General features: G+C 34.1%; 1 protein-coding gene across 1 annotated transcript; it reads left to right on the forward strand.

Annotated features, from left to right (window-relative positions):
- Nucleotides 1-6844: 6844 nt before the first annotated feature.
- On the forward strand, nt 6845-8490 carry LOC107576659 (probable G-protein coupled receptor). The gene is made up of 2 exons (XM_016262836.1): nt 6845-6878; nt 7022-8490. The coding sequence occupies exon 2, from the start codon at nt 7124-7126 to the stop codon at nt 8432-8434; it is 1311 nt and encodes a 436-aa protein (XP_016118322.1). The 5' UTR covers nt 6845-6878; nt 7022-7123; the 3' UTR covers nt 8435-8490.
- Nucleotides 8491-16039: the final 7549 nt, after the last annotated feature.

Raw genomic sequence — 16039 nt, forward strand, 5'->3', positions numbered from 1 at the left:
GGATTAATGGCAAAATGAATGTTTGGAAATGTAAACTGATATTTCCTACTGACACACTACAGCAAAAGATAGAAATAACTGACTTAAAACCATTTTTTAGCTGCTGAAAATACTAGTGTTCTAATAATTTGGCCACCTCTGTATGTAATAAAATATAAATACTGTTATTACTGTTGTTATTATTATTAATATATAGTAGTAGTTGTGTACTTAATTATGCTAATAACTACTACTACTACCGATACTACTATACTATTACATTAAATATACATAAAATACATGCACAAATACTTTACTACTGTACATTATGCACACACTAATACTACTTCCAATATTAATAATATATTATAAAGAAATGAATAATAATAAGGATGATGAATATATAAATAAATCAAAGAGAAACAGACATATGTACAAACATGTAATTAAAACACATAATTAAGCATAAACAATACATTATGAATCAAATCAAATATAAATAATAATGCATTATAAATGAAATACACATACATACAAATATGTAATAAAAACACAAAGTATAATAATAATAATTATTATTAAAAATGGATAAAATAATGCAGTAAAAATGCATAAAGTATAAAACTACTACTACTATACTATGTATACATAAAATAAAGGCATACTACTGTACATACTATAATATTATATACACACTAATACTACTGCCAATAATAATAATAATATAAAGAAATTAATAATGATGATGATGATGAATATATAACTAAATGAAATAAAATACAGACATATTGCAAACATGTAATAAAAACATATAATGAAGCATAACAACAATATTATAAATCAAATCAAATATTATATATGCATGCAGTAAAAACAAAGTAGATTAACAAGTACACTACTACTCCTACAACTAATAATAATAAAGCAATAAGCCCCAAGAAGCCGTGGTTTACAGTGAATTTATAACAGCTAAATTCGTGCCTAACAACGCCCCTTAGCTGTTATAAATTCACTGTAAACCACGGCTTCTTGGGGCTTATTGCTTTATTATTATTAGTTGTAGGAGTAGTAGTGTACTTGTTAATCTACTTTGTTTTTACTGCATGCATATATAATATTTGATTTGATTTATAATATTGTTGTTATGCTTCATTATATGTTTTTATTACATGTTTGCAATATGTCTGTATTTTATTTCATTTAGTTATATATTCATCATCATCATCATTATTAATTTCTTTATATTATTATTATTATTGGCAGTAGTATTAGTGTGTATATAATATTATAGTATGTACAGTAGTATGCCTTTATTTTATGTATACATAGTATAGTAGTAGTAGTTTTATACTTTATGCATTTTTACTGCATTATTTTATCCATTTTTAATAATAATTATTATTATTATACTTTGTGTTTTTATTACATATTTGTATGTATGTGTATTTCATTTATAATGCATTATTATTTATATTTGATTTGATTCATAATGTATTGTTTATGCTTAATTATGTGTTTTAATTACATGTTTGTACATATGTCTGTTTCTCTTTGATTTATTTATATATTCATCATCCTTATTATTATTCATTTCTTTATAATATATTATTAATATTGGAAGTAGTATTAGTGTGTGCATAATGTACAGTAGTAAAGTATTTGTGCATGTATTTTATGTATATTTAATGTAATAGTATAGTAGTATCGGTAGTAGTAGTAGTTATTAGCATAATTAAGTACACAACTACTACTATATATTAATAATAATAACAACAGTAATAACAGTATTTATATTTTATTACATACAGAGGTGGCCAAATTATTAGAACACTAGTATTTTCAGCAGCTAAAAAATGGTTTTAAGTCAGTTATTTCTATCTTTTGCTGTAGTGTGTCAGTAGGAAATATCAGTTTACATTTCCAAACATTCATTTTGCCATTAATCCAATGAGGTTATTGTTTGCACAAGGAGTCTGATAACAGCCAGTGCTCCACACACAGATCTGATCTCAGCATCATTCACTCTGTCTGGAGTGACATGAAGAAACCGAACAAACTGAGACAGACTCAATCCAGAAGAACTGTGCCAACGTCTCCAAGATGCTTCAAGAGACCTGCCTGCAAAGCTGGTATGCACATGCAAGTGCACCGAGGGCAAAAGCTGCTTTAAACTCAAGGGATGGTCACACCAAATGTTGTTTTTTTTTAGTTAATAGAAGTCAACTGATGAAGAAAATCTATTTATGACACTATTTTTGACAGCATCCTCATTTTACAGCATTTTTACACAAGTGCCTAAAACTTCACAGTACTGGATCTTTGCAGGCAGGTCTCTTGAAGCATCTTGGAGACGTTGGCACAGTTCTTCTGGATTGAGTCTGTCTCAGTTTGTTCGGTTTCTTCATGTCACTCCAGACAGAGTGAATGATGCTGAGATCAGATCTGTGTGTGGAGCACTGGCTGTTATCAGACTCCTTGTGCAAACAATAACCTCATTGGATTAATGGCAAAATGAATGTTTGGAAATGTAAACTGATATTTCCTACTGACACACTACAGCAAAAGATAGAAATCTTCTGGATTGAGTCTGTCTCAGTTTGTTCGGTTTCTTCATGTCACTCCAGACAGAGTGAATGATGCTGAGATCAGATCTGTGTGTGGAGCACTGGCTGTTATCAGACTCCTTGTGCAAACAATAACCTCATTGGATTAATGGCAAAATGAATGTTTGGAAATGTAAACTGATATTTCCTACTGACACACTACAGCAAAAGATAGAAATAACTGACTTAAAACCATTTTTTAGCTGCTGAAAATACTAGTGTTCTAATAATTTGGCCACCTCTGTATGTAATAAAATATAAATACTGTTATTACTGTTGTTATTATTATTAATATATAGTAGTAGTTGTGTACTTAATTATGCTAATAACTACTACTACTACCGATACTACTATACTATTACATTAAATATACATAAAATACATGCACAAATACTTTACTACTGTACATTATGCACACACTAATACTACTTCCAATATTAATAATATATTATAAAGAAATGAATAATAATAAGGATGATGAATATATAAATAAATCAAAGAGAAACAGACATATGTACAAACATGTAATTAAAACACATAATTAAGCATAAACAATACATTATGAATCAAATCAAATATAAATAATAATGCATTATAAATGAAATACACATACATACAAATATGTAATAAAAACACAAAGTATAATAATAATAATTATTATTAAAAATGGATAAAATAATGCAGTAAAAATGCATAAAGTATAAAACTACTACTACTATACTATGTATACATAAAATAAAGGCATACTACTGTACATACTATAATATTATATACACACTAATACTACTGCCAATAATAATAATAATATAAAGAAATTAATAATGATGATGATGATGAATATATAACTAAATGAAATAAAATACAGACATATTGCAAACATGTAATAAAAACATATAATGAAGCATAACAACAATATTATAAATCAAATCAAATATTATATATGCATGCAGTAAAAACAAAGTAGATTAACAAGTACACTACTACTCCTACAACTAATAATAATAAAGCAATAAGCCCCAAGAAGCCGTGGTTTACAGTGAATTTATAACAGCTAAGGGGCGTTGTTAGGCACGAATTTAGCTGTTATAAATTCACTGTAAACCACGGCTTCACGGGGCTTATTGCTTTTATAAAACGGTTATTCCATATATGTAGTAAAGTTTCACAAAATAAAACAGAGTAAATAAAGTGTAATGATATTAATAAAAACAGTATTCTTCCGCCAAACAATGTAGTTCCTCAGAAACTGTTGTGGTTGCAACAACGTTACATACACAAATGTAAACAAAGGTGTATTTTTGTAGAGTAATTTACACACACACACACACACATACAAACAATGTAGTTCCTCAGAAACTGTTGTGGTTGCAACAACGTTACATACACAAATGTAAACAAAGGTGTATTTTTGTAGAGTAATTTACACACACACACACACACACACACACACACACACACACACACACACACATATATATATATATGTATATATATCTATGAATTTACAACAGCTTCGAACGTGGCTCAGCCAATCAGAATCAAGGACCAGAACTATCCGTTTTATAATTATTATTATAATATACATTGTCACATTTATTTGATCAATTATTATTATTATTATTATTATACATAAATTATGTAACTAATATTCTATTTATTTTGCTTTTATTTTTATTGCATATGTTTGTGCATATGAGTGTGTTCTTATGTTATCACATTTTAGACTTTAACATAGGCCTACTGTGAGTGACAGTTACTACTGGTGACTGCCCCAGTCCTGTGATCAGTCAGCTGTGTTCTTCTCTCTCTCTCTCTCTCCCTCTCTCCTGTTGTTGTGCTGTTGGATTCACCTGCAGCTCTCTGGCTCCTCAGTGAGGGGAACTGACACAGTATAATTACTCTGTCTATAGATGTTGCAGTAGAGTCTCCTAATGGACTGATCTGTACATCATGTACGTCTGCCTCTGTAATGGCTTCCGCTTGTCTTAAGTGCAAAACCGTGGAGCCAAACAACTCCATTAAGCTCTCTACACCACAGACAGAATGAGCGCTGGATAAACTTCACTGACTCCACATGACTGATGGACAGACTTGACCCTGGACTTGGTTAAATTATGCTTGTGCAGACTTCAGGTGAGATTTTTATTGTCTTATTTTATGTTGTATATTCATTTGTTCTTTAATAGAACCTAAATTGTGTGGCATAGTATGTTTACTGTGTTTTTGTTTTAAACATTTAGTTTATTACCCTGAAAATGGTAGCGTTTTCCCATCATTTTTAGTCCAAAGTGTTTAAAGTACAAATAATTTCTCAGTAAAACAAATAATTTTATATTTGAACAATATACACTGGAGAACTGTAGCAATGTTTTAATGATGATAAATTACACAAAAATGGTTTTCTTAGATATTTAAAACCACAAACAATGTAACTTTCGTATTTCCTTTCGGATTTAATTTTTCATGACGCAACAACACATCTAGCTGAATTTAAGTGCCTGTCTTGTACCCACTTGTGCAACAGTACATAATAAAAGCAGGACACCTCTTTCATAATCCAAAACCAAAAACCTGCACATCTGTTTATTAGAGGACCAGACAATCTGCACTGAGCAGAGAGATTACTGGCTGAAAAACATGCCACATGGATTAAAAGTGGAAGTCACTGATTTACCAGAGCTGTGTATCTGTTATTGATTGCTTTGCCGTAATTTTCAACCACTTTTCACCCAGAAACCTTCTCTAAAGTTATTTTTTGCTCTGAAATGGAGGTAGTGTGAGGTCAAGGCATTACCAATAAACAAACTGATTAACCTAAAACACGCTAGAACGTTCTGTGCAGCTGTACTGGTGGTGATGCAACACAGCCGCTGTGCATTTTCAGGCCAAATTACTCCGCATTCATTTTCTAGCCCCTATGGACATGTGCTGATGAACTGTGACTATAGAAGATTAGAGATTAGGATTATTGGCATTGTGAAATGACATGACTGGTGGAGGTCATAATAAATCTTGGCTGACCATTTTCAAAAGATTTTTAAACAACACTGCAGAATTATTCGAGACACTGTAAAAATACAGTAAAATTTACTCTGAACTACTGCGGTCGTAAGTACTTCAATAATCTTTTTTTTTTTTTTAACCTTTTGAATTCTCTTAGACTCAACTCTTTTTGATAAAAATTTGAAATATTATTACAATTTAAAAGAACTGTTTTCTATTTGAATATATTTTAAAATATAATTTATTCCTGTGATGCAAAGCTGAATTGTCAGCATCATTACTTCAGTCTTCAGTGTCACGTGATCCTTCAGAAATCATTCTTATACACTGATTTGCTGCTCAAGAAACATTTCTTATTTTTATCAATGTTGAAAACAGTTGTGCTGTTTAATATTTTTTTGTGAAAACTGTGGTATGTATTTTTCGGGAATCTTTGACAAATACATAGCTCAAATATACATATTATATTTTATTGATTATATGATGGTAATACCATGGTATTTTTCGACATATTTGAAGTATGTAAATACAGTGCCATCTGACACAGTATACCATAGTACTGCTGTAGTATTGTATTGCATTTTAAGGGCCTGAACATTTTTTGAAAACCAAACTTGGACTAAATACAAAAATATTGCACACTGTCATAGCTTGCCATTTTTAAAATAATATATATTTTAAATAGAATAATATTTCAGGAAAGACATTTTCAGTTAATATATTATTGTCTCGGTAAAGCACTCTGTAAAGCAACTGAATATAGGGAAAGGCCATTTTTATTTTAATTTAATCATTACTTTTTTTATTAACTTTATTAACAGAGTATGTATTTTTAATTAACTATTTTATAATAATTTCTAATTATAGCATTATTTATATCATAATGAAGTATATAAATATGATATGAATTAATACAAATAAAAAAGCATGTGATCTCCAAAAAGAACTGTAAATACAGTAAAAATACAACAACATGCAAATAAGCTATTTGCCTATACTAAGGATTAGTTCACTTCCAGAATAAAAATGTCCTGATAATTTACTCACCCCCATGTCATACAAGATGTTCATGCCTGTCTTTCTTCAGTCGAAAAGAAATTAAGGTTTTTAAGAAAAAACATTCCAGGGTTTTTCCCCATATAGTGGACTTCAATGGGGATCAGTGGGTTGAAGGTCCAAATTGCAGTTTCAGTGCAGCTTCAAAGGGCTCTACATGATCCCAGCCGAGGAATAAGGGTCTTATTCCTTTTCGACTGAAGAAAGAAAGATATTAATATCTTGGATGACATGTGGGTGAGTAAATTATCAGGAAATTTTACTCTGGAAATGAACTAATCCTTTAATGCACCTTTCAATTTGGCAACGTGCTCTTGTGCATGTGTTCATCTGTACTGTAGTTATACAAATTTTTGTGTATCATTTCATATATTCAACAGTGCTACCCTTTGACCTCCAGACAATGAATCCCCATTCCTGACGGGTGAAAGATGGAGAAGCCTGCGTCTCTACTTTGTGTTTGGTGAACCACACTGTAAACGATGGAGGCATCTGGATTACATCCGCCAGCACAGCATAACGGAACTGAACTTAATGAGACATTGAGTCATGGCCGCCCTATGCATCTGGCTCCCAGCATGCAGTTAGGGAGCATGTCCAACCCCCAATCGTGCTTACGAGACATGTCGGGCCTCGTGGTCATGGTGACTCTTAATGCAATCGCGCTCTTGGCCAATAGCGGAGTGCTTGCTGTAGTGGTGAAAGTGCCACATCTCCGCAAGTTCAGTTTGGTGTGTCACCTCTGCATTGTGGATTTGCTATGCTCTGCTCTGCTGATGCCACTCGGCATCGTCTGTGGCTCGCCCTTTTTCGCCGGCATCGTCTTTTCTGTACTTGAATGCAGATTGTACATTTTCCTCACTGCCTTTCTCATATCTGCCTCTATCTTTACCGTTACTGGGATTAGCATCGAACGCTACTTCTACATCGTGCATCCCATGAGGTACGAGGCAAATATGAATCCTTGGTTATCCGCAGCTGTGATGGGATTCGTCTGGGTGGCATCTACTTTGCTAGGACTTGCTACCGTCTTTGGGTGGCCCAGTTATGATAGTAGAAGCTCCATTGCCGCCACCCATTGCTCTCTCCATTGGAGCCACAGTGGACACCGGAGAGTATTCGCTATTTTATTCTGCACTGTTTGCTTTTGCGTTCCAGCTGCTATTATTATCGTCGTCTATGGAAATGTCTATAAAGTCGCCCATACGGCTGCCCGGGAAAGAGGGCCCATCCCGAGCTGGACAATGGCGACCTCTCGTCCGAAGTGTCGGTCTGATTCCGTCAACAGCCAGACAATGATCATCATCACCAGCACGAGCGTCGGCGGAAATCAAGTCCCTCGCAGGAAAAGGAGAACGCTGGTTGGAGGGAAAGCTGCTCTAACTTTGGCCATCATTGTGGGTCAGTTTCTGCTCTGCTGGCTGCCTTACTTTGCTTTCCAACTGCATTTGTCGCTGGGATTCTCCCATAGTACCTCTGAAGAAGCTGAGGGACCGGTGACATGGCTGGCGTATTCAACATTCGCAGTAAACCCGTTTTTTTACGGCCTGCTCAACCGTCAGATCAGGGAGGAGTTGTGTAAGATGCTCTTCTGTTGCCGATTGGCTGGCAGACCAGTGTGGCCCTCTGCGTCAGGCCACGAACGTTCGGGACAGGAAGACTTTTTTCATTTTTTGCACAGGAGCGGCGACAGGGACGGAGTTAGATGCAGTTATCACATGGCTACACCGAGGAGCACGCTGGAGCAGACTAGTTTTAGGATACCAGGGCAAATACCCGAAGAGATCACTTAAACAAAATGTTCAGGTTTTCATTTTTTGAGTCTAAAATCATTCATGTTTTTTGTAATAGAGTTTTTATAATAAATTTTATTTGACCTTTTTTAGCTTTGAAATTAAAATTAACTCTATTTTCTAAATGCATTTTATTGATCTTGTCGTGAACAATTCATCCATGGCAGGGCTCAATTTTTTTTTTAAATTTAAGGTCATGATATTTTAAATTATAATTTTAAGGGGGTCTTAAATTTGGGGATGGAAAAACAGGAATCATGATATAGCCTATATGTGATTATTAAAGTATTGCACATGTAGAAATACAGTGCTGTTGCTGGTTCTAAACAATTCACACTCTATGAATGCCATGCAAAACGTGCTTATGATTTACTGTTGACAGATTATGACAATGTTTACTTTATGGTGTTTATATTGTAATATGTACAATAGTACAGCATAGACATTTCAAAATAAGAGCACCGAGTTTAAAGAGGGCCTATATACAGTATATATATTTACATAATTGTGACCATGGACCACAAAATAGTCATAAGGGTCCATTTAAAAAAAAATTTGATTTATACATCATCTCAAAGCTGAATAAATAAGCTTTCCATTGTTCTATGGTTTGTTAGGACAGGACAGGACAATATTTGGCTGAGATATTGAAAATATTGAGGATCGAAAATCTGGAATCTGAGGGTGCAAAAAAATCTAAATATTGAGAAAATCACCTTTAAAGTCATCCAAATTAAGTTCTTAGCAACACAGATTACTAATCAAAAATTAAGTTTTGATATATTTATGATAGGAAATTCAAATAATATCTTCATGGAACATGATCTTTGCTTAAAATCTTAATGATTTATGGCATTAAAAAAAATCAATAATTTTGACCCATACAATGTATTGTTGGCTATTGCTACAAATATACCCGTGCTTCCTATGACTGGTTTTGTGCTCCAGGGTCACAATTATTATAACTGATTGAAGTAAAAATATTTCAAAAGCTAGTATAACTAAATTATTTTGCATGTAAATGTCTGCTTGTGTCCTGTTATTAAGGAAAAACATAATATTTAACAAATTTTTTACCGCATCATTAAAGTTGCTCTTTTAAATTTTTCAACTTATGGGAAAAAAAGTAAGCGTCAAACCCTGCATGTTTATATATATATAAACTGCAAACCCATATTAAGATCTGTTACATTTTATTGAAAGACTATAACAAATTGTTCACAATAAGATCTGGCAAGTGCATTAAGAAAGCAAACAGGGTAGGTTTTGATGTTACATAGACTTTTAAGAGGTCAGTCACACTGTGCATCACTGGCAACACAGTGACAACCAATGAACAACAAATACCTTCATCCAATCACAACTCCTTCTAGTGGTGACTCCGCCCTCATGTTTACAAACACAGAGCTGATTAGAGTTTGTCTGACATTATGAACTGAAATGAAATATTTGTTGCCTAAACTTTTCATGTCATCAGGCTAAACCAATATTTACATTCATATGTTTTAAGTACTACATAAATTATTGTTTATTCTGTTGTATTACTGTATTTCTACTGCACTATATAATATGTTTAATTTATTTTAAAAACTGAGTAACATAATGACCAAAATCTTAACAAATCTTCATACAAAAAAGAACTTGTGAACTTGAAAGTGTTTTGAACCAATTTTTACTTATTTATTTATATTATTTATAATGCAAAGGATGACCTCAGCTATCTGCTGTATTTCTTTTCTACTGTAAAAACTGTAAATATCACACATGGGCTGAAGTGACAAAGACATTGTTTAGTTGTTCAATAAAGACACTAGTCACGGAAAGCTTGACATATACTGATTCAGTTCAATGCAGCATATGTTCAGTTGTTGCATTTAGAGTTCATTTTGCTGTTTGAATGGTGTGCTATATGGAGCCACCCATTACATCACACTATGTATTTATTTGTGCTTTCTTTATTTATACAAACAATGTGGCCATTACTGTTTTTGTTTTAACGGAGATGGATAGAGCTGTATTTGTGTAATTATGGGGAGGATGGTACTGTACATATGTACAACTGATTTTCTTGTATCAAGGCTCAGTCCTGAATTGGTCTAAAGGGGTCATATCATTTATATGATGCGATTTCAAGTTTTCCTTTCTCTTTGGAGTGTTACAAGCTGTTCGTGAATAGATAAGATCCCTAAAGTTGCAAAAACTAAAGTCTCAAACCAAAAGAGATGCTCTTTATAAAAGTTACAGTTTTTCTGAATTGCTAAAACACTAAACCCCATTCTCTGAACCAAATTCTCATTAGCTTAAACCAAATTTCGAATAAAGCACTCTTTCTGCTAAACCTTAAACACGTTCAGGCAGTTAGGTTCTATTTGCAAATCTCATGCACTCATTTTGCAAAACTCTAAACACATTCACTTAAACACTTATCACACTGTGATGCATTTGTGTTGCAAAATGCTAAACACAATCGGCAAAAGTTAAACTCAACTAAAGCATAGTTGTCATCATTTACACACAACGATTCAAAATTGTTCACACTTGTTTCTAATGATGTGATCAAATAAACTGTACAAAATACGAGTCAGTTCAGAGTGCACAAGTGGCACAGGTGACTGAATGATGATACGAACAATAGATGGAAACAATCTGAGAAGGAGAGGAGGAAGTGTACTTGTAAGAAGTGGAGGATGAGGAGGAAGAGGATGAGGAGAGAAAGAGTAAGGTTTAGAGAGTGTTATCAATGCTGGATCTGTCAGACCAGAGGTTTTTTCTCTTTGTCTAGCAAAAAAGACAACATTACTTGTGTGATGTGGACAAAGTCCTCAGGCCGGACTCAAGCACAAAGACATGATACTGAGACAGAATTAATCTTTCATTGACCCTGATTTTACAATTGCACAACTTACAGTATTTTAGTGTACTGTAACATGCTATTCATTTAGAGTTTTATTTGACCTTTTTGGCCTTTGCAGTTGGACTGCAGTATTTTTGCAGTATCCAAGTGCTGAATATATACAAACATTCAGTAGTATTCACTATTCAGCACAATACTATTCTTGCAGTACATACAGTAGGCCTATACAATATATTCACCTTACTCTTACTCGTTGCAATTATTATACTTTTTTACAGAATTGCAAAATTGTTTACTCAATACAATATACTTCTTTCTGTAATGTTCTGGATGCTGTGTTCTCCATTCTCTGTAGTGTCTAATGAATGCTCTGTTGTGTTTATTTTATTGACTCATGTGTGTGTGTGATCTGAGAGCACCGTTTGATTTTGAGTGTGCCGCCATGTTGTGAAGACGTTGTGTGTTTCGTTGCGAAAGCGAAAATATTTAGTTTGGCCTTACAAAAGAGGACACCACTAGAAATCAGTGGTTAAGTTGTATTTACAACACTGTTCCAGTTCAACAGTTCAACCCAAATATTCAGATGTGTGCAGCACATTTTATGGAGGACTGTTTCCTGATCCTGGGCTAGTAGACTACAATGCCGGCTGTTCTGACTCACAGTTCACAGACTCACTTTCATATTTAAAGGATTTGCCACTGATGATTCAAATGCAAGTTTTGAGCAGTGTAGAGTAGCACTTGTTGTTTGTTCTTTTCTCCGATTACAAATGCAGACATGGTTTTATGTTTACGCGGCGCGATGCCATGCAATGCATAAAAAGACAGTATAAGTCATTATAATCCGTAATTATGTCCCCACTGGATGCAACAAATGCCTCGTTTGTAATGGGTTTTACTGGTTTTGTCTCGTCGCGTAAGGGGCGTAACATTTCCGTCACACGCTTGAGGTATTCGGCCAATCACAACGCACTGGATAGCTGGCCAATCAGAGCACACCTCGCTTTTCAGAACGATGAGCTTTGTAAAAACGCGTTTCAAAAAGGCGGGGCATGGAGGAGAAACAATAATGTACAGTATGTGGAAAAGAATGTGTTTTTTGAACCTTAACCGCATAAACACATTTCATTACACCAAATACACAAAATAATGTTCTTTTTAGCAACGTCATATGACCCCTTTAAATCTTATTTAACAGAGCGATATTTCTCAGTCAGAATTGGCAACTTTACTTCCTCTGCTGCCCACCTCGAATCTGGTCTTCCCCAGGGATCTATTCTAGCACCTCTGCTCTTCTCTCTCTACATGCTTCCCCTAGGTTCAATTCTGAGAAGGCATGGTGTATCTTTCCACTTTTACGCTGATGATACCCAGAACTATCTGCCTATTAAAAGAAACGATCCCTCAGCTATTCAATCCTTATTTGCATGTCTTGATGAGGTAAAACATTGGTTGGCTAGTAACTTTTTAACCTTAAATGACTCAAAGACTGAGGTTATTGTCTTTGGCCCATCTGACAATTTCAAATTTAACAACTCGACCTTGGATAGCCTATCAGTCTTTGAATCAAAGTGTGTCAGGAACCTTTTGGATAATCAGCTCACTCTAGATAAACATGTTTCCTCGGTCATTGCTTCTAGCTTTTTTCTAGCTTCACTTACTTTCTAAAATTAAAAATGTTTTGCCTGAAAAATCTCTCGAGACAGCTGTTCACGCGTTTATTACCTCTCGATTGGACTATTGTAACTCTTTGCATTGTGGCATCGCAAAGTTCCATGTCGCTCGTTTACAATCAGGTAATCAAAACCTACTTATGGTTCCTTGCACAAGGTTGAAACGCAGAGGAGATAGAGCATTTTCGGTGATGGGCCCTAGATTGTGGAACAGCCTGCCAGCGCACCTCAGAGCTGCTCCATCTCTATCGGTTTTTAAATCGCTTCTGAAAACTCACTTGTTTTCTTTAGCTTTTATAAGTTGATGATGATTGAATGTGTTACTTTTTGATCATTTTGTTGTACAGCACTTTGGTCAGAACTTGTATTGTTTATTTCAGATGTACATCTTCATTCAGGCTCAACAATGAAGTACAATAAAGAATGAGCCACGTATTAATTAGTAACTGATAGTATTTACCTGCTATACACTACCAAACGTTTGGGGTCAGAAAAAAAATATCAAAACATTTTTCAAAAAATCTTACCAATCCCAAACGTTTACGTATTTACTCCATTTTTGTTGCATTTCCCCTGTTGAACTCTGCGTGTTTATGAAAATCCTGTGATTTAGGCCAAGTACATAGGATTATATAATATAGTAAATCTGCCAGAGGACAGCTGTTTCACAGTTTTGGTGCAAAGCCACACATTTTAACAGGTGGAAAGATGATTTTCTGAATTCTGTGCATTTCAGATACTATCAGTTCAGCTCTCAGTCTGTCATCTGAAAGTGTGTTTCCTGTAATTATATCTCTATCATATTTTGAGACATGTTTTTAATTATAATGGGGAGATTTGAATGCAGATTAGACTTAACGGATAAAGCAAACTAAACTAGGGTGACTGCCAAAAGAACGTTTTTAAAAGGCGTTGGTCCGACCTCACAATCCACAAGACAGCCACAGTGAGCAAAGGTGAACTGGAGAAAATGCCACAAACTGTTAGATTAAACAATGATGTTGATTAATATGAGAGCTTTCCAGAATAAAACACCATGATGCCATCAGACCATGATACTATAGACAAAAATAGATGATGAAATAGGTGAAAAAAAATCATGTCCTCACATCGACGGAGAGAATTTTGAGCTCTTTTGACTTAGGCCAAAAAACAACCACCTAGCAACCAACTAGAACACCCTGGCAACCACCTTAACCTGGCAGCAAGAGTTGGCTACAACAAAATTGCTCTGTTTTTTCAAAAGCAATACAAATGTATAAAGAATAATAATAATAATAATAAATGTATGAATTACGGTGGAAGTGATAGTTTTTACATTTTATTATGTATTTAGCATCTGAATGTTGGACTAGAAACCAATAATCTGCTAATGGATCTAACAGTGAAATGCATTTTCCAAAGATCATAATTGTAAAATCTGCAAGAATTTCCCAAAAGCCAACAGCTAGTCATTTATGTTTTTTTATACATAAAATGACAAAAAGCAGTTTTCGTACCTGTGATTAAATTGTTAGTTTTGTCTAGTTTTTATTATAATATCATTGTAATGCTATTATAGTTTTTAATGATATTGTGAATTAGTTTTCATTTAAAAGCATTTTAGTTAAAGATTGATTGATTGATTTAGTCTTCATGTTTCGTTATTTTAGTACAAGTTAAACTAAATGGGAATTAGATTGTTGTTATTTTATTTAAATTTTTTTTGGGAACTGATTTTTTAGATGCTCCTGAGTTATGTACAATATATTATATAATAAAATATAATTTTAAATATTAAATGTTTTCTGGGAAGAGATGGTCTTTTCAAATTAATATTTTGGCAGCCTTTACATAGATGACCTTAAAGGTATCAAACAAATGGCAAAAAACAAAAGTCAACTGGTTTCTCTTGGTATTTTCCACATACTCAAGAAATCATGTCCAAAGGGTTTAATGTTAGAATATTTGACCAAATTTACAATCAAACACTATACACTGATCTTACTAAATCCCAATTAGTGCTCAAAATCAACGCTTCCATTCTGTTAAATATTCTTGATCCACTGGTTCTTTTAAGAGCTCTTCTAAGCTTACCAGCGTTCTGCATTTCACCGGTCACTAATGGGGTATTTATAGCAGATGTATCAGTGGGGGCTGGCATCTTCCCATAGGGGCCTGTTTGGGAATGCCTGTTAGGGCACGGTCACTTTCCTAATATATCCCATATCCCTGTTTCAGCTTCAAGATAGCACTCTAGCTCTGCATTCACAGTGTGTATGTGTAAGAGTGTGTGAAACTGTTTATGCGTGTTTTGATGCCGTCGATGAGCTGCTTTGTGAATTTACGAACTTCATATTGATGAATGGCAACATGATGCGGAGTATGGACGCAAGGGAAACTGAGATCGACCTGAGGGATGCAGGGGATGGAGAGGATGACGAGATACAACAGATGTGGAAGACCCAGCTGGAAACTGTCCTGGAGGAAGAGGAGGAGGAAGATGTGATCTCTACACAGAGTGACACCAGGCCTCTGATCAATGAACGGGACCCAAGACAAATAAATGAGTGTCTTAAGGTAATCTCTTCATGTCCAACTGCAATAGTTCTTCATTGTAGCACTATAGAAATATCACTTTTGATGGTCACAATATATATATACAAACCCAATTCCAAAAAAGTTGGGACACTGTAAAAATTGTGAGTAAAAAAAGGAATGGAATAATTTACAAATCTCATAAACTTATATTTTATTCACAATAGAATATAGATAACATATCAAATGTTGAAAGTGAGACATTTTGAAATGTCATGCCAAATATTGGCTCATTTTGGATTTCATGAGAGCTACACATTCCAAAAAAGTTGGGACAGGTAGCAATAAGAGGCTGGAAAAGTTAAATGTACATATAAGGAACAGCTGGAGGACCAATTTGCAACTTATTAGGTCAATTGGCAACATGATTGGGTATAAAAAGAGCCTCTCAGAGTGGCAGTGTCTCTCAGAAGTCAAGATGGGCAGAGGATCAGTATATATATATACACACATAAATCATCAAATAAACTTAATTCAAAATATCTTTTGTTACCCCACTGA

Source organism: Sinocyclocheilus grahami, unplaced genomic scaffold (assembly GCF_001515645.1).
Source record: "Sinocyclocheilus grahami isolate Dianchi unplaced genomic scaffold, SAMN03320097.WGS_v1.1 scaffold3.1, whole genome shotgun sequence".
Taxonomy (NCBI): domain Eukaryota; kingdom Metazoa; phylum Chordata; class Actinopteri; order Cypriniformes; family Cyprinidae; genus Sinocyclocheilus; species Sinocyclocheilus grahami.